Here is a 25512-nt window from a genome sequence, read left to right as displayed (position 1 = left end):
GGACGCAAAAGGTGATGTTTGGGACGCGTTTTTTCTCACATAATTTGTATTACTGGAACACGTTAATTAATTTTAAATACCAAATTTAAAAATATTTCTGATAGAAATAAAAATGTTTCATCTTTTATTTACACTTGGAAATTAATATCAATCTTATTTGTACTATAAAGTCTTTTTTTGTCAATCAGCAATTGACAATTTGAATTTAAGCAATAGAAATGAGGATATCCATATCCATTCTTTTAGTCAAGATACATCTTATTGATGCCTACGATTGAGTAGTGGTTAAATCCCATTTATTTCAATAATTAATGAAAAAATCGCCTCGTCTCATACTACCCCTATCCCAAACCTCCCCGGTCTCCCCTACATTTAGCATTAAAAACTATATTCTTAAAATAAAATTTATTCTTTAAAAATTTCCTAAAATATAGATATTTTGCCCTAAATTATTTAATTAGAATTTCCTTAAGATTTAAAATTCAGAGATGGTGTTAGTTTTAGGGAAATTTTCCTTGAATTCTTCTTCACAAATCGTTTCTGGACACCAAAAGCCTACAATGCACCATTAATGAGATGACATGCGTTTGATCAAATAATTCTACCCACTTCTTAAAAACGTTCTCCTGAAGGGCCTCAGAGATTTATTCAGAAGGTACCGAAATTCAAAAGTATATTCATGGATGTCAATTCCAAATTTTGCTCTTGTACCGCGTTGTTTGTAATTAAACATTATATAAATTCAGGATAAATGTACCAAATTTCGGCCAGCTTGAAATTTCGGACTAAATAGACAATAGACTTAAGATAGGGGAAACTGAGGCACCACCAAACACTAATTTTTAGTTCTAAACTACTTGGACTATATCGACCATTTCTTCAGTGGACAAGCGTCCCTATAGTGCCTATAAATGCCTATAGATCTTGTCCTTTCAAGTCGAATATCTGATTAAAAAATCGCAGTGTTTGGTGCTACCCCGTGTTTGGTGGTGCCCCAGTTTCCCCCTATGAGTTTCTTAAATACGATAATTGTTATTTTCTTAGTATATTATAAGGAATGACATTTATATCAAAAGAGCTAACTTCTATCAACGTCTGAGTTCAAACTTCTGAACGTAGCATTAATTGGGATCAACGATTTATTATGAATTTTCACGTGAAAATATTCATTTTCTTTTTAACTTTTCCATTGAAATTGAAAAGGAAAATTAATGAGCTATCATGACGAGGTATTTCGGGAATTTCTGCCGCATGGTATCAAAAAGGAAAATTAATTGCAAGACCAATTGTTGGGATGGAAAAGTAAAAAGACATTTTCCCACTGCGATAGCATCAATATTGAAATGTTAGTGCAGAGAACGTTGTGTGCACATTTACAACGTGAGAATCCATAGACAAATTTTCTTCTTTGGTTCACAATAAAATGGAAAATTTATTGTTGGTTGGTTTTTAGTGCTGCTGGTGGATGATGGAAAAGAAAAGATTTCCACCGGTTAATGACACTGGGAGACAACAGATAGGAAGCATATTTAATTCAGTGGTATTTTGTGTGATTGTTAAAATTGTCGGTGGTTCGGTAAAATTGCCGGAGAGAGTCTCTCCTGCATTTTGTTGTTCACGATGCCGGGGAAAATGGCATGATATGGAAATCTGTGCAATCTCAATTGTTGGCAATGCAATTTTGACGATTTATTGCCTCAATTCTTGGCATCATTTGCTAATGTACATTTTCTCTTATCAGCATTTTCCACCCATAATTTGATATATCGCTGATTTTATCATCTGGCTTGTTCAATCTCTTTCTCCGGGGGATTTATAGCACTGTGCGCGCGCTTTTGGCGTTGAATCTCTTGGACTCCTAAACTTCTTTTTCCATCCAATATGCTTGTCATTAATTTTCAACACGGACACAAATGAAGAAATTTCTTCAAGACATTTTGGCACTAATTTCAATGAAAGTTTTCGGTCTTTCTCTCTGCACCGTCCGCCAAATTATCTCTGTGCACACAAAATAGACAAACACGTCGATCATCATCCTCCGTCAATGGCAATTTTTCTGTTTGATGTTCCCTGCCAACCCAAGATTCGAGCACCCATAACATCCAAGGTATTAAAGGAGAGTTTGAGGTGTATATAATTTACTTTCACTGGACAATTAAATTTTTGTTGCGGTCGAATATCGAATTTTTTTTCACTCAAACAGCAAATGTTCTTCCAAGAGTGCAAAATTTGAATATTCAGAAAAACCGTTTCAACTTCCTCGTCTTCAGACACGCATAATCGATGTTTTTGTCCACAAAAGTTGTCCGTGTCCACGAAGGTGATGAGGCTGCTTTTTTTCTGGTACTCTCCTCACCTGAAGATTATTTTCTCTGCCATCAAAGCTCTCTTTTTGCACCTTCTCACCTGGCCACTTTTGCCGCCACAGCGAGAGATATTAGAAATATTTAACCCATCAATCAGTGAAGGTCGTTTGAGCGCAATTTAACATTTTATTTTACACTCACTCTATCTCAATTGCTCATTCTGTCGATATTCAACATCAAATAAAGTGCAGTTTATGGGCACAGCATGATTTTCCTTATTGTCAATCTTCAACTTGGCAAAAAGTCTGCAAGGTGGAAGATTGGATGATAAAAAACTAAACAACCAGCTCTCGAGACGTCTTTCTCACGAGATATCTTCAGCAAAAATGTCTCTATATTCACTCTTGATTTTTACTATTCTATTATCTTCCGTGTTGCCATTAAATTCTGCAAGAAAAAAACTAGACGAGACTTTTTTGCCTCACCTTCTTTAAGCTATATTTTTGCACAGTTTTTCCACATGATACACTTTTTACCGATTTTATTATAGTCCCAATATAGAAAAAAAACTCACAATAGGGAGGGGACTAAAAAAAGGGTCGGAAAATTGCAATAATTCCCAGAGCTGTGGAGAAACTATGAATAAATTTTAGCATCTCTCTTGAATGATTTTCTATAATGCAAAATCTGGGGTATTGTTTCCGATTTTCCACGCGAAGTGCTTTAAAAGACGGCTTAAGGGATGCCCTACGATAAACTCGAAAGTTCGATGAAGGGATTCAAACATTTTACTGAAAACTTTGTACTGAACTTTAATGGACTTTTGATTTTTCAATAAAAAATATTGCAAAACTATTTTTCGTATTTTTTAGGGTATAATGAGGTAATTTAGAACCATTTACAATTTAGGAAATATGAGATTTTCTCACTGTTTTAGAGGTTTTAGAGATTTAAAAGGAAGAAAAGCTGTTTCTGTTCTTCTTAATCGTATTGTTCTTCTATTTCACGGTCTTTGTTTTCTCTTTGCTCATCTGAAACAGTGAGAAAATCTCAAGTGTCCCAAATTGTAAATGGTTCCAAATTACCTCATTTTATCCTACCTGATTTTAGATAAACCTGAATACCTACAAACTCTAAAAATCCTATGGAACTTAAGTGCAATGAAAAAACACACTGGATACCTTTCGGATGACTTTTTTTCGACAACATGGTGTTTCTTGAAATAGATCACATTATGATAAGGTTTAATCGTTTAAAGCCATTTAAAAATAAGAGAAAAATACCATTTTCAAAGCTGCCCCATTTTTTTTAAGTTCAAAATCATTCAATTTGAATTAAAAATGGATTTATTGTGATTTTTATAAAGGAATGTTTTTTAAGGTGATTTTTTTTAAAGAACTTTTTCTAATATTAAAATTTCCAAATAGGGAAAAGTGGCCTGCCATTGAATGCGGCAGCCTTTGGATGTTTCAATTTTTCTCTCATTTCCCAAAGCTAAAATTCCTTTTTGTTAATCCAAGTTAATAGAAAATAGTTAATAGTATTTAACTATAGGGTAAATTAAGCTAATTCAAGACCTGTTTCAAATGGAAACTTTTCGCTACCCCAAATGGAAACATCATTTTTTTCCATGATAAATACAATGTTAAATTTTTCTTTATATATTTTCTATACCTCAGTTTCATTATTTTGTTAATTTTGCTCCAAATAAAGCGAAAATCCATTCATATTCACAAATTTTAATTTATAAATTTTTCAGAAAAATTGAAAGTCTATCTTTTCACCATCGAATTTTTTCATCAATCAACCATATTTTCTAATGAAAAACAAAAAAGGTGATTGTTTTTTGTTCGTTTTTTTTTACATTTATTTAATATTTCTGGCAAAATTATGTGAAATCAAGTGCTAATCTTTATTGTTAACAGTACGTGAAGTTTTCAAAAGAAATAATTACCTATTTCGTGAACAAATAGGGTTTTTCTGAAGTGTCTGCAAATGCTTCAATTGGAAACACCGGAAATATGATTTTTTTAAGAGATTTTCTTATTGTATTAGATGGGAAAGGATAAATGACTAGAAATAAGAACAAATCCTACACTCAAGAGCAAATCAACAAGGTTTTGGAATCCTTTCATCGCGGTTTCACTTACATTGTTTGTCTCCAATTAGAAAATTTCCCTTGTCTCCATTTGGATCAAATTATTTCCAATAGAAGCATTTTGCACTCGTGTATTTTTCTTATATTTAAGAAGTTTTCAAATTCCATTTAAAGAATTTTCACTAAACAGTAACATTCTAGAAGAGTTAAGGAGCAAATTTATGTATTTTTTCTTAAAAAAAAATGAACTTTAGGGTAATGGCTCATAATTTTGGACAGTCTGCTTATAAGCATCGAAGTTCCAAGTTTGAAGTACGATATTTTCAATACTAATTGACATTTCTTGTTACTCTCTTTTCAGAAGGGTTGTTTAGAAACTTAGCAAGCTATTTATCGACTTATTTTTATTAAAATTAGTTTTAATACGTTTAAAAATGAATTGATATGTAGAGGTGACTTTGGCTCTTATTTTGGACAACTTGTTTATTAATTTGTCCAACTTGGCTGTAAATTTGGACAGCTAATCCGCCTCAACAGGATGCCCATTATTCTTCATTTCATGAACCAATCTTACCAAGTCCTCTTCCTGTTCATGTAAGGGAAACGTAGAATGTCACAAGAAACCCGGAAACTTTCCATATCATTCATTAAAGTGAGTTGACTTCGGTAATCCAAGTACGTGCGGATTCGCTCATTCCCTGACCTTTCCGGGAGCCTTTCAGGACATTTCTCGCTACATCTCTTTCGTAGAGATTATGCTCCTTTGTTTCCCCAGGCATTTGTCCAACCTAGTCATCACAAAAGCTAAAACTTCACGAAATTTCGTGAGAAAAACACCTGTCCAAAATAAGAATCATCACCTCACTGGTGAATGTCTTAAAAAATTTCCCATTTTTCACACGAAAAATCTAATTCACAAGGCAAATCTCACTTCAGGTCAAATGTACAAATCACCACTAACGTGAATCAACACAATATTCAATGAATATTCAATAATATCACTCAAAAAACCGGAGAAACATTGTTAGTACTTCACCACAGCTAAATAAGAACTGAAGTAAACACGAAGTTCTGTCATATTTCTCGTAAGCAATTGCTCACACTGAATTTTCAACAAAGCAATTTCAATTCAAATCATATTCAAAATTTAACGTATTTAGTGTCAAAATCTTCCAAAAAGAACAAATATTTAGATAGAATTCATTATTCATCAAATATTGGAATAAAAATCCATCATTTTAATCAATTTATTTTTAGTGTCCAATGTTATCCTCAAAGTGTCCAAAATAAGAAACTGGACAAAATTATGAGCCTTTCCCCTATGTGCTCAATCTTCTGTCAAAGTTAAAGCGTCTGGAAATAGTTTTGAATTAGGACATTTACCCTATGGAAAAACATGAAGTGTTTGAAGCCAGAGTATGTGCGAAGCTAAAAAACCTACCCCTATATGCTTCTTGAAATAGGTCTCGACGAAAATTCCGAATGGGTCAAAATTCCGAATTTCTACCCAGGAATTTGGCTTTCGGGATTTTGGCGGATACTGCTTTGAAATGCTGAATGTTGCAAATCAGTCAATAATCAAGGAAAAATAGTTGGATTTATGGTGCTATTCCAATGAAAAATGAGCATGTTTTTTAGCACTTTACTGTTCTCAAGTGCTTCTGCATTATCGACTTTTCTTTGTTTTGGTTCTTGTCACGACTTTAATTCTAAAGCCATTTTAACCTAAGAAGTTTACTTTTGTGATATTATTTGCAAGCTAAAACGAAATTTCCTCCAGAAGAACTATCCAGATCAATAAGAACGTTTTTTACATTATCTAAATTCGTCAAAATTTTTACCAAAGAAAAACATTTCCTAAATAGTTCTACATCTTTGCTGACAATACATTCCATGTTTTGCGAAATGCTCAAACTCGTGACTTAGATGCCAATAGATCATCATACGATGTCTTAAAGTTCCAATAGGTGTTTCTTCGAACCTAACTTATGGCTTGATTTCCTGGTTATCTTATTATAACAAAAATAATGGTCCACATCAAATACGCGTCCAAAAAACAATGTTTTAGTAAATAATATTTAAGATAAAGTACCCTCAAGTCGACCGGTTCCTCAATTCGACCGGTAGAGTTATTTATTCAATTTATTTATATTTGCACTAATATTTGGCGTATGATCTAACATTAATAGGTCAATTATACCATAAATAAATACGAATCAGTGAAAATTTTATAGAAATTCACCATCAAATATTCAAATATTGACCCACCGGTCGAGTCCAGGAACCGGTCGACTCGAGGGCACTTTACCTTATAAACAATATTTATTATTTTAATGGTTTTTAAGCAATCCTATCAGATACTTTAAACATTTTAACAAATTTGATACCCGTACCAATTCACAGAATTTTTCAGTCGTCTTTTCTAATTTCCCCAGTTATTTAAACTGACCTAGTCCGACATTGTTACTCTTAATTTTAACCACTGCTAAATCTCGCCAAACCTCTGATTTCTATCTTTGAAGAACAAGCTCTGGTGCTTTCTTTTCTCATGTAAATTCATCACCAAGAAGTCATCTTGGACACTTTAACAAGTTCAATAATGACCTCTAAAGCCCCCAGAGACTTAGTTTCCCCAAAGGTGAAACATTTGGCATATTTGGGCTCATATCTGGGCGGAACAGTGGGATGATTTTTAATTATTTTGAGCTCATTAGAAAGGTGGTTCTCAGGCTCTTCTTCACATTATCACAAATATGATTCATTTGTGGGCTGTTCTGTGGTCTTCTTCTTGTCTTTTTGACCCACCATTCTCGCGCCTGTTGAATATGAAATGAGAAATAAGGTGAATTAAGAAGCAATATTTTAAGATTATCCCACTTCCGAATACAATTTCCTCCACATTTTTTTTCTCCTACCTGTCACGTTTCTTGCGGTAATCACTTTGGGTTGTGTGCAAAATTTCTGTCTCATGGGCAAAATTGATGTAATTTCCAAGCATCTGACAGAGTCATTTCGGTTTAATGCACCGCAATAAAAAGAGCATCAACAAAATGTGTATTATATTTTAATTAGAAATGCAAAACGTTTCACTGAAAGTCCCTCCTACCTATCTTCTAACTCTCTAGCCTAGACTTCACATACTCAATTACAATTGTTATGTCGTCACGCTGGGAGGACAAATTGTTAAAATTCATGGAACTTAAAAGAATTCCAAGCAAAAATTGGACCACAAAGTATGGTCAACGAGACTGTGTAGCATTCTCACGGAATTCACTGAATTTCGCAATGGGTTTTTAAGAGGAGGAGAGATTGAAAAAGAGGAGAGTTTTTCAAATGCTACAATTTAGTACCAAGACGGTGGTAGTTTAAATGGAATATTTTGCCATGGTTCGATGACTTTCCACGAAGATGTCTTTTGCAGATTTTACCTTCTGAGATTTCTGTCTTGCCACATTTTAGCCCTCCCCCAGAATGTGTTCAGAATTTTTGAATAGGATATCACTATAATCCCGTTTCACAGTATTGATTTTTGTCCCTAAAACTTTCTCTTCTACTTCTGCAGGCGACATTGATGACTGCATTCTTACGCCAATCGTCAAGGGGCAGTTTACACCCCTACCGGAAGCCCTCTGCGACGTCATCATGGATCTCACATCCCAAGGACAATCAGCCACAATTGAGAATGTGAAGATAAAGCTAACAATTAGGTGAGTTAATTAACTTTAGAACTTAGTTTAATTACAGAACTTATGAACCAAGGGGTGAATAACTTATTCTTGTGGTAAATTCAGAACAGCAATAACGAAAAATTACTTCAAATACCTACACTGAGTGAGAGAAATCCGAAAAGGTTAAAATAACATTCCGGAAATGTTTATTTTACCCTGAAGTATTGATCTAAAATCGGTGTAAATATTACCCTTTTTAAGTGTATTGGGGGTTAAAGTTACCCTTTTTCATGTTAATTTTACCCTTAAAAAGGTGTAAAATAAACATTAAAAAATATTGATATATATTTACACCTAAAAAGTGTTAAAGTTATGAGGAAAAAAAGTTAATCGCACCCTCTTTTTTTCTCAGTGTACAGATTCACGATTCATATCATGTTGTGATTTTTTTTAGTAAATTTGTTCGCAAATGTTAGTAAATACACAAAAAAAATTTACGTACATTTTTGTCATTTGTAAAGTATTGTCGGACGAAAAAAATATTTGTAATTAAGTTCAAACTTTTACAAACTTTTTTGTGAGTAATACGGTTTACGAGTATTTCGTAAATCCCCAGTAGGAATTCACAAACATTTACGAACAGTTTTGCAAAATATTTCTTTTTGTGTATATTAAATTTGAATATGCAGTTAAAAAACACACAGAAAATATGTTTCTAATTGCGTCCACCACCCGACGTGATATTGATCACAACACCCCAAAGCAAACTTTCTCAAAATTGGCGCTAAAATTCGTTTTGGGAGTGTGAAAAGATCAGAAAAAATTCAAATATCAGAAAGAAATACTTTTAATAAGGTACATTAATTCAAATGCAATAAATGCAAAGAGAATAACAAATAATAGTACAAGTATCGGAATAAAAACTAAAACTAAAGAAAGGACACCAGTCGTCGGCAGTGTTCTTCGAACCGCCTGATTATCTCCTTTTTGTTGCTCCAAAATAAGATTATTTAAAAAAATCATTATTTTCTCCATTTAGATAATTATAAGGACGTATTGCGTTAGATCACAAAGATAAAAATGTTTTGTAAAACTGTTCTTAGCCCATTCCTTACCATGGTATTATACATCATACGCAAATTGAGTGATTTTTGATTATTTATTTCTGGGCAATTTTTACCCGAATTACTGTCGGGAATTGATTTTTAGTAACGTTAGTTATTCAATTACTTGGGAAAAATGGTCCGACAGAGATGAAAATACATTTTGTTATTGTTTTTTTTTTTGCTTCGCGGAAGGTCATGCAAAATTTTTGCTCAAAATGGCGGACGGAAAATTCGACATCCTGTCGAATTTGTTAAAATTGGCCTTCATCCTCTTTCCTGATTTGAATTCTTTTTGAATTTTCCTGAGTTGCCAATTTGTTTTATTGAATAGTTACTCTATCTAAATCAATAGAGTTTGTAATGATTTAAGGCATAGAATTTAAACTCAGCGACCGTTAAGACGTGTGTTTGACTGGGGCTTCCCGCGCCCCCATAATAAATAAATTTTTTTCTTTTCAAAAAATTCATCTATTAATCTGTAGGAAACTAATCCCAAAATATGAACTTTATATCTCAAGTATTTCTGGTACATTGACTGAATGGGTTAAATATCAGTGAATTCTTATTGGAAACTTTCAAAATGCTCGTAGGGGAAAGTGCCCATGCTTGATACCATTGGAAGCTTCGTAATGACTAAATTTTCTATGATTCACAATAAATATGTGACTCATCGAAACCATATTTTAAAAACTATGGGAAAAAGGCCAATTTTTAAAATGTATTGCGGAGTCACGTTTGTTTAAAAACATAGGAAAAATTTAGTCATTACGAAGCTTCCAATGGTATCAAGCATGGGCACTTTCCCTATATCAACCCACAAGCAAGTTCGTAAAAGTTTGTATTTTTTACAACCATTGTTCGTAATATGATCACTTAACGAGCATTCTTGGTTCTTTCACAAACATTTGTTCGTAAATATTCGTAAACACATAGAAAAATGTTCGTAAAAGTTTGTCGTTTGTTCGTTTTTGTACGAACAAATATTTATATACATTATAACTGATTAGTGCAACTTCTGAAATGTGCAAACCTGCCATTTATTTCCCATTAAAAAAAATAAAGGAATAAAATAATTTTTCTGCACGTATTTGTCCATTTTGAGTTACTTTTCCAAATGTATCAAGAAACTTTTTATCGATCAAAAATCAACTTTTTTAATGAAATTATTTTTGATATAAAATAAAATGAATGATTTTTTAAATACTTAAGTAAATGTCTTTGGATTACAGGCAACCTTTTTGCAAAAAGAAAAATTTTAAAAAGTTATTTTTCTACTTCCATTTGGTTTCTCGAACATAGATTTGACAACAAACTTTTGGCCGATATTGTACATCATGCATATTTCTTATGCAAGGATGGAGTTGCCACTCCCATACCTCGTGGAATAGAGTGCAGTAAATCTCACAAGATGCGATGCTAACACCTTTAACACAATATATGTCCTCGATAATATTCATTTATGGGAGGGGGGGGGAGGTCATTCAAAAAAAATCGAAAATCGATATCTCTTATCGTTTGGCTTCTAACGTGTCACAATCACAAGTTGAAAATGAGTGGATGATAACTGCTCCCTCTTTGAGTTCGAGTAGTAAAATTAATGGTGACATAAAGTAAATTTTATTCACGGACCTGCTTTACAGAGCGAGTACTCTAGCACGTGACCAATTGAGTGCCCTCACTGTCGCAAAAAAAAAATTTAATCTCAGATGTTTAGTACCAATGAAAGCCATCATTTATTGGTAAAGGAAAAATAAAGTTAATTTAATATTCTTTAAGCATTTTTATTGCTGATTTAGGTAATGAGTAAGTTACGACAATTTCTGATCGAAGCGACGTTTTCTAATTCTAACTGACAAATTTTATTTATTTTATTATTTCTCGAAAAAGTGAATTTCACTGGATAAATGGACCAATTGTGTAGTAAAATATTTTTAATTTAAGAATAAACTAATAACTTAAATTAAAAACGGGAAGTGAAATTCGTACAGCAACTTTTCACGTTCTCGCGCTTTATTTCATTTTATATTTTAGATTTAATATTAAATATAATTAGTGCTTGATTAAAAAAGAAAAAGAAGCATAAATAAGTGTTCATTTTAAATATTAGAACAATCTAATTATTAAATCTTTATTAAAATATTTTATTGTATCCCGATCTAGGATGATTAACTAACAGATGGAGCATTTTAATTCAGAAATGGTATATTTTTCTTAAATTCTTTCTAATTTTTAAGTCTTAGATCCCACAAAAATAAATATACCACGAAATGGTAGGCACATGTACAGAGAATATATTTTTATTGAATTTAAAATGTTACTGGTGTTACAAATAGAAAATTTATCAGAAGAATTTAAAAAAACTGCGAATTTTACGTCTTTTTTATATAGATTTTAGGAACTGTTATCCTCGTGTAATCATTATAAATTTTGAGCCAATAACATAACATGAGATACTCTTTCATTTGGTAAAAGTTTTAAAATTATTGCATTTAGTTTTATACTAAAACTAAAAAATCACTTAAGAAAAATTATACCATACTTTTGTACGGAAAATGTATGAGAATGCTCTGCCCTGATCCCGAGTAGCTTCAAATTGAATGCTTTCAAAGCATTGAAAGCTCTGACTGATCCGAAAAAGCAATAAGATAAAAAGATTTTATGTGACTCATTATTTTATTGTGGCTTGTATATAATTTATTATTCATGAAAAACTCGTAAATTGACGAAAGTTTATTTATTTATTTAATGCAAATAGATCATTGTGTTTCATTTAAATAATAGAACAATATTCTTGATTTTTAAATAGAATTCGCTAAATTAATGCTAAATTCTTTATTGTTGATTTTCAATAAGGAAGGTATTTTTTTCTTAAACGAAATGGAGAAATTTGACAAATTAATGCAAAATTCGTTTTGATTATAATTCCGGACAAACTCATTTGAACAATACAGTAATAATTTGGTAATTCTGTAATTATGTATAACTTTGAAAATAATTTAAATAATTTTTATCAGTTTTAAGAGAGTTACCCAAACTCTCAATTTGTTTGTCTGGACTTTCAAATTTTACCATACTGGCGTTTTTAAGACAGGAAGAAATAAACAATTTTCAAATAAAAAAACAGAGATAAACAAAAATTTTCCAAAGAATCTTTTAATTTAGTAAAATTATCTAATGCTTTTCTGAAAGAGTAATATTTTAGCTTGTATTGTTCAAAATATAAAACACTGAACTAATATCATAAATCACACTGATCCAAATCAGAGGCACAAAATAGCAATAAAACTTGCTAACAGCCAGGTGTTATGTTTTGCAAAGAAATGAGAGAAAAATAACACTCATTTAATTAACTAACAGAGAGGAAATAAAATTTTACCACGTGTGTAAAAAGTTACGAAAAAAAAGACTTTCGGGTGCTAATTTGCAATATTTTGTAAAATACACTTAAAAAGATTTACTTTCGAGCAATCCCTCGAGTAAATAGATATACTTATTAAGTAATGGCCAATACTTTTAATGTCTTATGCAGCATGATGATCAATAAATTGCGAAGTTAATGTTTGACTTTAGTATTTGTTGGTTTGCTGTTTAATTTATGAGAATTAAGCTATTGACCTCAATGGTGATGTTTTTTTTTTCGTGGAAAAACGTGCTAATTTTCTGTCCTTCAACTTGTTTCAGGTTTCCTCATATGCAAACACCTTCCATTGAAGTGATCTACGACACTCTTGTTCAGTTGATGCAGGAGAGAAAAATCTACCAAACAGCAAAGGGATACTTTATCGTAACGCCAGAGTAAGGATCGGTGATCTTTAAGTATTTTGAGGATTAGAAAGTAATTTATTTGTTCATTGCAGACGTCGAAGAAGTCGATCTCGACCACGGGATCATCGATCTTTGGACGAAACTTACGAAGATGAACCTCAAGAAGCACGGACCATTCTTCTAACCAATTCCGAGGCCCTTCACAATCTCTATGGAGAGATATCTACAGAGAGGGATGGCGACTTGACTCACCAATGCATTCAGACTAATTTGGCGGATGTTATCTGCGGTGGTAAGCTCTGAAAAACCATCCTAGGCCAAAGCCATCAAACTGATCGCTATCTTTTCGTTTTATTTCAGGGAATCCCAATGACAAGATTATGTATGCAAGAAGTTCCAAGCGTCGAAGTGCCTCATTTCCAGCACCAAGAAGTCTCGAGAGGCGCCACAGTATGAGACTTTTTGGCTCCTCCAAACGACTTCAGAGATGTTCCTCAACAAGGTATACGATCACTTATCTTTCTTCCACACTACACTTAAAACGGGCTGCAAATTATAAAATCATTACGACAATATCTTTCTCTCTCCCAAAAGTTGATTTTTCATTTCGATATCATTCACCCGAGTGACTCTAATTTCTCAATTTGTGACTCATAAATCTTCCTCAAGTTACCAAAAAAAAATACACTCACGAGATCTTCACAAAATTGTTCCTTTGAACGTGCAGGTTGATGGGAACTTCAGTGGCAATTAATAATAATTTTTCATATAATGCAGAGATTGCAAATCAAATATCAAGCGATCTCTGGGGGAATTTCGTAAGCTATTTGATACTTTTTTCAAATTTAAATTTATAATTTGTACAAAGAATTTTTTTTTTTTTGGGAAAAAAAACTTTCACTCTGATCATAGATCTTCTTAATTTTGTGATCTTCTTGTCCAAAAATCCCTAATCTTCCAAAAAACAACTTTTGTGAAAATGAAAGTGATATTGCAAGCCTTATTGGGAAAAAAAAACATGGGTGATCGATTTTGGCTATCGAAGTGATCTTCCTCGGCTAGACATCACGAGTGATCTCTTCTGCGATGATCACTTCCTTCTGTAGCTCAAAAGAGCTACATATTCCCATGAAAATCATGTGTGATTGGCGTATTCGCTGTTGGATGATCTTTCGACGGGGAAAAAAATATCAAAATACCACGATCGATAAAAAGTGAAAGGGTTTTTAACATTTGGTATCTTCTTCATTTGTTTGGCACATGCTCACGCCTGGCAGAAGCCTCACGAAGACGTACGCCCTGACTGTGACAGCCGATAGCAGCAGCTCGGAGAACCAAAGCACAGACTCCTCGTCGCCGAAGAAGGGCTCTCTGCTGTCACGACTCTTCCGGCGCAGTGGTCGATCGAAGCAGCGTCAGATCGAGACTTTCTCAGCACAATTTCCGCCTCTGGAGTGGTTTAACTCGCGCGCCGTTCACCTTCACAGTGTTGGCACGCAAACCACTGATCACGTAAGTGTTCTTCACTCTTGGAACGTGATTTTATTGCTATATGATCGCATCTCGATCAAAATGATCTTCATAGAGAGAAAATGAGAATTTGGATCTTCTGGAGGAATTCCAAAGCCTCAGAGGAAATCACATAAATCAATTTCCTCAGAAGATCAATAGCATACTTCATGATCTTGATCTTTTTATTTCTGATCACCCAGGATGTCCCGATGACGCACACTCTGTCCAATTCGACATTTTACGACGGATCGGAGCTGAGTCAGCGATCATCCACCCTGCCTCGACGCCATAGGCGACACATGTCCAGTGAGTCCACCTTCCTCATCTGGTCACGGGACTGCTCACCGATCAGACGGCGATCACCGGCCTATTGCAGTGGCAGCCTCCCTAGATCCACACATTCAATCCCGTCGTCAGTCAAGCCTACGGCAAAGTCCCTAGCGTCCAAAAGCGTCCTCGATGAACAGAATCAACGGGCAAAGACGAAACAGAGGATCGACAGCGATCCTCGACACTTCAGACACCTCCACAGCGGACCATCAAGTATCGAAAGTGGGAAAACGTCCCTCCTCTCCGGACCCTCGAGCATCGACAGCGGGAAAATGACCCTAAGTCGAACAAGTGGACACTCCAGCCTAGACTCACAAGCTTCGACAACTTCAACACGACCTCCCAAGGTGAGCATTTCTCCAAGATCCTCACCCAGCCATCAGAAAGTGAAACCCCACCTGCGTCAAACAACATCAACGGGAAGTTCAACGAAGGGTGAAGAGGTACCTGTGAGCCGCGTTACCAGCTCTACGTCCAACAACTCCATCACTCTTCAAGTTACCACATCGGGGAATGTCGCAACACCACCCAGCACCAAGATCTTCGTGCAGAATTCACCTGTTCGCAGTGTGATCACACTGGAAAACGGTAAACTCTGCGACAACCCCAATGTGTTCATCATAAACAATGAGACTGTGAAGAATGCCAATGGAGAACTCATCCAGAGGCACCTCACGAAGATCCCTCCACCTCTGGAGACTCAGTTCGATGACTCCGAAACTGGGGATTCCCTGTCACTGATCAGCGAGAATTCACCAAATTCCAGTGTTACACCGCTCATCAATGAGATCCTAGATGCTGAGAGCACAAAGTTCACCAAGAACGTCAATAATGACGCAACAATGAATAACAGCCGCAAAATGGGAAACCTCGGTACTCAAAACGGCAGTAACATTGTGTACAAGAACGTTCTGAAGAGCAATGAGTCTGACCCTACGTCTCCCGTAAACAATAAAAACGTCTTCAGGTTTAGTGACGAAGTGGCAGGATCAATGGGAAACCTGAGAATCGTAGACAAACTAAATTCCCACTGCGATCTCAAGAATCTCCAGATTGACCGGAAAGGTCTAACTTCGAGCCCTGCCATTAATACCGACTCCCTGGCGCACATTCTGCAGAAGAATATCGTGGCAGTGGGAAGTGAACCTAACCTCGTTGCCAAGAATACCGAGTGCAAGAAAGTCCTAGACAAGAGCAATATCGACAAAGAGCCCCTAGATCGGCGATTGAGCCTATCGAAGGAAACCGCAGGGACCACGTCCGGAGACTTGTACAATTTTCCCAGTCTCACAGATCTGAGCTTCAACTTCACATCGTTGGCCGCTCAGAAGATCCTCCAGGGCGTCAGTATCAACAGCATCGACACACTCGTGGAGCTCAATATGGCCAATACACAGGACAAGAGCAAATCTAGCCACCTACCTTCCCTCTGCACAGACTACGGCATGATCTGAGCTATCCACGATCCCACGACCAAGTGCCAAATGCTACATCTATATATAAATATATACAAAAAATTCTAATGCGTATTCTAACTGTACTCTCGCAGACGAGGAGAGACCAACTAATCCCATAACCTCGTAGAATATTCCTCAATACTTATGAAATTTATATAACTCCTTTTTAAATATTATTATGAAATGTATAAAAATATAAACCATGGAGGTTAATTTGCAATTAAGTAGCACTAATTACTAATAAACTTATTAAATACAAGCTTCTCTACATTTATACTGAGACATTTGTTTTTTTTCTCACTTTTCACTACGAATTGTGACAACAAGGTCGAACGATTTTTTCTATCGCTCAGAGATGTACAAAAAAAATAAAGCAATTAAGTAAGTAATTTGAGATATTATCTCGCAAATTTTTGTGGTGACGTATCTCCTTTTAATTTTACATGATACTATTAAGGAAGCAATAAAAATAGTGCTCATTCAAACACAACATGAATATATTTCTTTACATAACCTCAAATTCTACATTCAAATTACACAGATGACATTCGAATTTGATTTGAGTTCGGATGAGAAAATCTAACCAAAATAGGCCCTCTTCTTCCTATATTGATAAATAGGTTAGTTCACAGATTTACAGGTTTTGTTAGGTTAAAATTTATAATCCTATTAAACATAACTCGTAAACCTCAAAAACATACTAGATTCGACAAATCTCGAATGCAAAATTAGAAGACCCATTATCTCTAAAATTAGATATCTTTATTTAGACACCTATATTGTTTGCAGAACTTTAAACGCATAAAGTGAAACATTAAAATTAGAAGAAATAGACCCCTTAAACCTTACATAACTTACTTTACTTAGTCAAAAAAAGTATCTTCTAAATTGCATAAGAAACTTAAATGCGATTATATCCTTAACTATAAGAAATATACCCCTCTAAAATTTGTCTATTTATTGTAGCGAATAAAAAAGTGTAATCTTTAATTATGTGCAAAATTTTAAATGCGAGTAAGATTCAAACTATAATAAATAGATTCACTAAGTTTTACATATTTTTTTTTAGCCAATAAAACAAGTGAAGCCCAAATTTACATGCATTTAAACACGCAAAAAATGTATGCATAAATTATATTATTATTATTATAAATTATATGTAAAACTTTAAACTCGCTCAACTCGAGATAGATTCCCTAAACTTTTATACTAAAATTATTTGGAAATAATTTATTATAAGAGATAGACCCCCTAATCTATAGAGGAAAGTACTCTTCTTTCGAACGTTCATGCCTTCGAATAATGTGAATTACTTTTATTTTCTCTAAGAGAGTTACAAATCACGTAATTATCAATAATTGATGATAAGCTAACTAATATTTAATAGAAATGTGTAAGTCTCTAAGAAAAAAATAAAAGAAAATTCACATTATTCGAAGTCATGAACGTTCGAATGGAGAGCACTTTCCCCTACATTTTGCCGAAAAAAAGTTTAGCCCTAAGAATGCAGAATTTTAAACAGGAGTATATCCTAAACTATAAAAAATAAATCCCCTGTATTCTACATAATTCCTTTTTGAAAAAAAATAGGTCTAAATTACATGCAAAACTTTTAGATATAGATTCCCTAAAATTTGTATAATTTTGTTTATCCAAGAAACGTTTTCTAATTTCAAACTAATACATGCAAAAATTTAAACATGTATATTTCCTAAACTCTAAGAGATATAGCCCAAAATTGTATGAAAAACTTTAATGGTGATTTTTCCCTAAGAGATAGACCCTCTAAGTCTAACTAAGCAAAACTTTTCATATTTTTTTAACCAAAAAAAATTTAAACTTTTATTGTACGCAAAACTTCTTTAGACGTATAAGATATTAAACTTGTAAGATAGACCCCTTAAACTTAATTTTTTTCAACAAAAAGTCTTTAACCCCAAATTGTATGCAAAATTTTACAGTCTCCTAAACTAATACGGGCTACAGACTAGAGACTTATGGCTAAGACTCAGGGCTTAAATTATAGTTTAAAAAGATCAGGCTGTACCAAGTCCACAAATTCGGAAATTTAGCTAAGTCCTTGTTGAAATGATTCATTCAGGGTTTATGGATAATGACGCACCCTTGTAGTTACATAGTGAAACAAAAAAAACCATTCATCGCTATCATCCAAAATGAATTAGGGTAAGTGTGCCAAATTTCGGCATAGTTGCATGCAAACGTCAAAGTTTCAAGTTTGAAATGTAATATTTTAAATACAAATTGATTTTTTTTATATTCTTTCTTCTGAAAGAGTGTTGCTTTGAACCTTGTAAAGAGTTTACCGTCTTTATTTACTCTAAAATAATTCTTGATACATTTTAAAATGAATAAAAATATAGACATGGCTTTGGTACCCTATTTCGGCCACCTTCATTCTCATAGTTCCTTGCCTTTCGAAAATTCTTCCAATATCTTTTTCACGTCATCTCATTTGTCGAAGCTACATTTTTTGTTATTCTTTTGCATTGTATAATCTCTAGAGTGCGTAAAATCTAAAAGTTCATGGAAATTCGAGGAACAAAAAAGGTGGCCGAAATTGCAAGCTGGCCGGAATTTGGCACACTTACCCTAATTACGGTGTTCAGGAAGTTTTCTAAAATATTTGGAAGAGAAATTGAGACGATAAAATAGCACAAAACGATATTTCTCCATCACACTTAAGATGGATATTATTTTGTTTCTTTATTTTTTCAATAAATGCCATTTGACAGCCCGCCAGATTTAGTGTTGTTAGAATTTAAGCACTAAGTCTCAATTTAGGTCTGAAAAGGTTTCTGGCTTACCTTCAGTCACTAACAAAGCCATCTTAGTGAAGAACCGACATTAAGCCTCGGGTATGAAACCGGCCTTACTGAGATAAACCCCTTAAATTATGAATGTTTTTTTTTTAATATTAATCCCGAATTGTATGCAAAACTTTAAAGCTGAATATTTCGGAAATCGGAAAAGATAAACCCCCTAAACTCTACCAAATTCTTTAAACAGAAAATGTTTTTAACCTAATTGTATGGAAAATTTTAAATCCAAATATAGATAATCAGAACTTAGAACTGGTGGAATAGGCAATGATTCCACACTGAGGGTATAATTAACAAGAATGATTTACAACGCTTTTTAAAAGATCTGTGTCGTATAGGTCGTATGTAAAGATATTAAAACATTACAGGTAGTTTATTCTACGGGAATATTGTCAAAAAATATCGTTGCTTTTAAGAAAATCATATCATTTTTGAAATTCCATAGTGAGGGTAAGTGAGGCACTTTTGAATTGGGACACCATTCAAATAGAGCTTTTTCCAATATTTTTAAATTAAATTGAACCTTACCATGATATTTATAATTCCAAAAACTAATTCTAAAGGCAAGGCCCAATTTCATTTCTAATTCTAAAGTGTCCTAATTTCCCCTATTTCATAAATTAAGAATATTTTCATTTTAATGTAATTCCGCGGTCATAGACGGCAAAGTTTTGCCAGAACATAGGGATCGTAGGAGGGGAAGATAGTATTAAACAAGAAGAGGTGAACCCATCAAGCTTTACTTAAAATTTTTAGACATGTGTGACCAAATTGTTTTGGATCAAATCATTTAATCAAACTATTTAATCCAAATAGGCACACATCCTTTTATTATCTGAAATATTTATCAGATTAATCTATTATTTTTCAATTAATTAATTTCCGATATCACTAAATAAATTTCCAGATATTTTAAAAATTTAAACCTTAAATTTAAATTGTTGTCTTCTTCTGCTTTAACTGTTTTATTACTTGAGAAGCAGACCAAGATCAGGATTTTAAGGTATTTCCTTTCCTATAATTTTCTGGAACAATGTTTTAGAGAATTATTTTAACACTTAATGGTTGATTCATTAAAAATTAATGCTGATTTACGGCGAGATAAAAAAAAAAGGAAATCACATTTTATTTACAAAAGAACTGTGTATTTCGGTATTCTATTTGCGGTTTGCTGTAAGATTAAGAATTCGATGGATCTTTACAATTAATTGGCTGTGTCAACTGGTCTCATGTGCTTGGCGTGGAAGTTTCAGTGCAGAAAAGGACTACCATAGCCAAAGGCGGCTCCCTGATAGGCTACTGCTCCTGGATGGTAAGCATAGGGATGATGGTAACCGTCGTAAGGATAGCCGAATCCTCTGTAACCGTAACCATGATATCCATGGACATATCCTGCTGCACCGGGATATCCTCCATAAGGTGCTAATCCGTATCCACCGTATCCATAGCCAAAGCCCAAAAGTGCACGTTTATCCTTCATTTCTTCTCCATTGGCGCCAAAAGCCATAAGAACAACACACAGAACGAACTGTAACAAAAATTATCACAATTTTACTTAAGAACTAGAACTATTTACAAAGAAACTTTTGCAAAGATGTCTCACAATTGACTTCATTTTGCGGACTGAAATGGATCACTGTTGAGCTTGTTGATGCAGTAGGTGTACTCAGAGCATTAGGCACTGCATCAGCGTCTTTTATAGGTACCTTCTCCTGGTGAAATATCGCTCGTGTCGTGAAGATTCAATCAAGAAATCTTGAGATGTTTATCCACCAAGAACATTTTGCTTATAGATGATTTATTGCAGATTTCTCACATTTCCACATCATCCAGTCGTATTTAGAAAATCACCAATGGGACCTTTTCTTCAGCAAAGTAATGTTTTGGGGGAAAATTCTTCAGGGGAAATGCAAAATTGCATTTTGCAATTCGCTTTGCTAGTAGAGGGTCAAGAACAAGGGGTTTTTAAGTACATTTTCAACTGATTTTTATGAATTAATATACGTAAGTGCTGGATTTTCATTTGAACTTTAATAAATCAATTAAAAATACTCTGATAAAAAAATAATTTATAAATAAACTAAGACTAAAGTAAGGTTTTGAGGTTTCGCACATACTCTGGCTTCGAACATTTTATTGTTTTCCCACAATTAATAATAAATAATAATAATATGTTTATTCCATCATCATATCTCAATTATTTCAATGAATCTGACCAATTTCTTCAGGAAATATATTACTTAATAATGTTATCACACTTGCACATTAAAATTTTAATATGATTCACATTAATTGTCGCTGGTGATAGTTCAAATGTGTAATTTGTGTGTTTGAATCATTTTGTATTCAAAATTTGATCTATTTGTTGATAAAAAGGTAGACTTGACCCGCAAAATTTGATATAAATTGATTTATAGCATTAATGCGAAAAATTAATGCGGTTTTCTCTTTAATTTTTTAATGTGAAAAATATTTATGCTTTAGGTAAATTTAAAATTATTTTTGCAGGCCAAGTCCACTTCTTTATCAATAAATAGAAAAAACCCCAAACATTAAGTGACTCAAAGACACAAATAACATATTTGGATGCTCACAAGCGACAATTAATGTGAATCACATTAAAATTTTAATGTGCAAGTGTGATAACGCCGTAATACTTGCTTTGGTTTTACCATTAGGTCAAATTCATTAAAAGAATATGGGAAAAATATAAGGTGTTCGAAGCCAGATGACTATATACTTAGCCTGAAATCCTGCCCCAGTAATTTAACAAAAATTCTGTACTAGACGCAGATAAAACAAAATGTAAAAATTCCCTTCAATTTTTGAAATATCTCGTCCTCGAGGATCTTTCGTCCCTTTCATCCATAAGCTCAAATTCCTAATAGCAGTTTTTCAAATTAAAAATGTAAAAAGAATGTGGTTAGAGAGCATATTTCTTAACCAATTTGGGCAATTTTAGCGTTATTAGAAAGGTCTTGGAATCTCTAAGAAGCTTGAATCGGTTCCAACCGGCTTTGCACTGATTATAAACCATTTTTAAACAAAACGATCACTACGAAACCCAATCGTTACTTCTAATCGTTTTTTGGCTTGTTAAATCGGTTTAAATCGTTTGTGTACCGAATTTTCGGTTTCGTTAACACCATGCTTTTGTTCTGGTCTAGGGTAAAGTGGTACAAGTTGGACAATGGTACAATTTGGACAGGGCTTTTTTTCTTAATAAATTTAGTAATTCATTTTTATTTGTATATTTTTAATGCTATAGTTTTATAATTTGGTTCCTTGTGCTTAAAAACAAATTTTGTACTGTATTTATCAAGAAAAAAGCCATGTCCAAATTATACCGGCGAATTGTCCAAATTGTAACACTATGTCCAACTTAAATTACTTTACCCTAATATGTGATATTTTTGTGAGGTTATATTGATATTATACAGTAGACTCTCGCAAATTCGGATCTTTTAAGATCGGGATACATTTTAATTCGGGCGGCAGTTACATTTGAAAAATGTTTGTTGACATTTTTCAAGTTTGATTATGATTATCAAATGAATCAAATATGCACAAATTTGGCATGGTTTGTCTTAGTTTTGATGTGATTTTGCATTATTGAGGGATTTTCATGCAATTTACGATATATATCAGTGTGTAAACTCAATATCTATATGCACATGAATAAACAATCGTTGCATTTCAAAAAGTTTGTCGCCCGAATTCTTGTCTAATTCGGCTGACATTTTGGTCCCATAAGCCCGAATTTGAGAGAGTCTACTGTAAGTAACAGAAAAACAAAACCATACCATCTGTAAGCCTGTTACATAGAAAAATTCCGTGTAACAATTTTAAAGTTTGAGAGATCCGGAACAGCGTTTATGGGATATTTATGCAACAAATTGTGTGCATTTCTGTGAGAAATAATTGCAGATTGGTCATCATAAATTAATTCACCATATACACACAGTAATTTAGTTTAAAAGGAATAAGATTCAGCAACGGCAATTGTTCTTGCAGCATTTGGCGATCGTCTGTATATCAATATTTTTAATCTCAGCGACCGTCCTTCGATAATTGATCAGCAATTATCCACAAAAGTTCACAGTGTCAAAGTGTAAAAGAAGAATTATTTATTGTTCTCTGCCATTCTTTATTATGCTGTGATTTTATTTCAAAGTCACGACAAATCACATTGGACTTTGTTGTAAATTTGCACCTTCCCATTTTCTTAGGACAGCCCATTAATAAATAATTTTTAATATGCAAAAAGTTTTTGTTAAAATCGTTACAATTATCAAAATATTAAGATTTTTGGATACCAAATTCTTCTGCAATTATCCGTAGAATTTAATACTCCATTCGACGATTTATTGAAAAGATTTTCAAAATTATCATATCGTTGGTTTTTGCAAATCCAGATTTTTGAGAAGAATCACGCCTCATGTCCATCTTCAAAGACACAAAGAGTAATACCTAGCAAGTTTTCAAGGTACAAACAACTTTGAGAAATGAAATATATTGACTTTACCTCAGGTCATCCTCAATTAGTGTTAGTATTTATTATATTATTAATAAAATTAATTATTGTTGAATAGTAATTAGAGCTCTTGAGTCATATGATTTATACGCTAGCAGGATAGTTTCATAGTTTCAGGTTGCAACACATGCTTTTCCATAATTTTGAACATAGGGATTTTCCAAAGAAAGCATTATTCTACCATTTTTGAGTTTCTTATTGTAATTACTTTGGATGTAGGGGGAAGTGGGGCACCTTCGAATTGCGGCAGCTTTGAAATTAAACTATTTTCTCCCATTTGTAAATGAAACTGGAACTAATAATGATATAATTTAGGCTCATTCCACTTAAAAATAGGAAAAAAGGTCCAACTTCACAGCTGCCCCAGTTCAAAGGTACCCCACTTCCCCCTACATATTTTAATATACACATGCAGAGCATATGGCCTATTCGACACATGTCAACCCAGTCAACGGCCATAACCCACCAATCCTAATCCTTTATTCCCTTGACAAGCCCAACCCCTGCCATCCTTATGGGTGCTGAAAGATTGCTTTGGGGCTCTTATTGTTAAGTAACTGTCCTTGGTCTTCAGTGAATGAGCATCAGTCGCCGTAGACGGTTCACTCTCATGAAGTGAAAAATGGATGGCACATTCAGTTCTCAAATTTCCCTCTATAAGTTTGTAATTCCATTTAGGTGAGCCCCATCAGGGCTTACACTTATCAGGGCTTGGATTTCTCGGATTATGTGATGTGATTCTTGAGTTTTTCGGGTTTCACGATGCAAAAAGTGGGTTTCTCAGGTTTTGCAAAGCTTTTCTCGGACAATTGACTAAGGTTTCTCATGAGTTACCCTTGTATAGGTCTCAAATTTAGTTTGTTATATCTTATATCTGGCCTGATAGTTTTCGATCAAAAAAATTTACCCCCTGCGATATCCCTCTAATTGAAACTATAAGTGGACAAAAAATTAATCTTAAAATGGTTTGGGAATCGTTGGAGGGATATATCCGGTGGTTGCCAGTTAAAAGGTTAGTCACCCTAAGATAAAAACACTTTTTTGGTTTTGCCCAAAGATTTCGATCTTGATGGGAATCTTATTAAGTAGTCAACTAATCAACTCAATGTCCCACATCAGGATCGAAAGCTTTGGGTAAAACCAAAAGTGTTTCCATCTTAAGGTGAATAACCTTTTCACTGGCAATCACCGGAGATATTCTTCTAAAATCAATTTCGCCAGTTAATCGTTAAGAGTGTTTTATCTTTGCTTATAATTGTTAGAATTTAATTCTGAATTGTGATTTGAAAAAAATCTCATTACCCACCGCCTTTAAACTAAATATGCTTAAATCGAAAATTCGATGTTGGATATCTTGGAACTTACATATTGAATTTTTATGAAGTTTTAGTATGTGGTAACTGAGGTCGAGATCTTTCCAATGATGGGTCGCACTTTCACATTGCTCTACTATGATCTGAGGTATAAATGAAAATAATTTTCGATAAATTCGGTCAATTCGAAGTTTAATATAAATGCACGGATTTTTGACCTGGTAACCGATTTTAATGTTCACAGTCGCCATATGGATACGTTGGATGTCAAGGTTGGAGTTTCGGCCTTATAGTAGGGCAAATTAAGCTAATTCAAAACCTGCTCCAAATGGAAATTTTTCGCTACTCCAAATGGAAACGTCATTGTTTTCATGATAAATAAAGTACTAAATTACTATATTTATATATTTTCTATAAAACAGTTTCATTATTTAGTTAATTATTGAGAGCCAAACTCCAACCTTGACCTCTAACCAATTTTAGTTGCAAGTACTGCGAAATTTCCTGTAAGGAATCTCAGGTTATTTAAGCTTCTCTGGATTTATCACCGGTTTCAAATTTAGGTAAATCGATCGACCTACCG

At 33.7% G+C, this 25512-nt stretch overlaps 2 protein-coding genes across 2 annotated transcripts in view; one reads left to right on the top strand and one right to left on the bottom strand.

The window, feature by feature from the left end:
* LOC129802538 (uncharacterized) overlaps window positions 1–16522 on the top strand; it is a 133463-nt gene extending 116941 nt beyond the window's left edge. The window contains exons 7-12 of the mRNA XM_055848445.1: window positions 7967–8111; window positions 12860–12973; window positions 13036–13235; window positions 13304–13445; window positions 14221–14455; window positions 14656–16522. Of these exons, the coding sequence (XP_055704420.1) occupies window positions 7967–8111; window positions 12860–12973; window positions 13036–13235; window positions 13304–13445; window positions 14221–14455; window positions 14656–16239 (2420 nt within the window). The 3' untranslated portion in view covers window positions 16240–16522. The remainder of the gene's footprint in view (window positions 1–7966; window positions 8112–12859; window positions 12974–13035; window positions 13236–13303; window positions 13446–14220; window positions 14456–14655) is intronic.
* A 3683-nt stretch (window positions 16523–20205) lies between these two features.
* On the bottom strand, window positions 20206–21065 carry LOC129802568 (neuropeptide-like protein 31). Its single transcript, XM_055848496.1, has 2 exons — window positions 20686–21065; window positions 20206–20610 (listed from the first exon to the last, which is right to left on the bottom strand). The coding sequence occupies exons 1-2, from the start codon at window positions 20695–20697 to the stop codon at window positions 20332–20334; spliced, it is 291 nt and encodes a 96-aa protein (XP_055704471.1). The 5' UTR covers window positions 20698–21065; the 3' UTR covers window positions 20206–20331.
* Between the last annotated feature and the right edge of the window lie 4447 nt (window positions 21066–25512).

Source organism: Phlebotomus papatasi, chromosome 2, assembly GCF_024763615.1.
Source record: "Phlebotomus papatasi isolate M1 chromosome 2, Ppap_2.1, whole genome shotgun sequence".
Taxonomy (NCBI): domain Eukaryota; kingdom Metazoa; phylum Arthropoda; class Insecta; order Diptera; family Psychodidae; genus Phlebotomus; species Phlebotomus papatasi.
The sequence above is the reverse complement of the archived record's forward strand: the minus strand, read 5'-3'. Positions and strand labels throughout refer to the sequence as shown.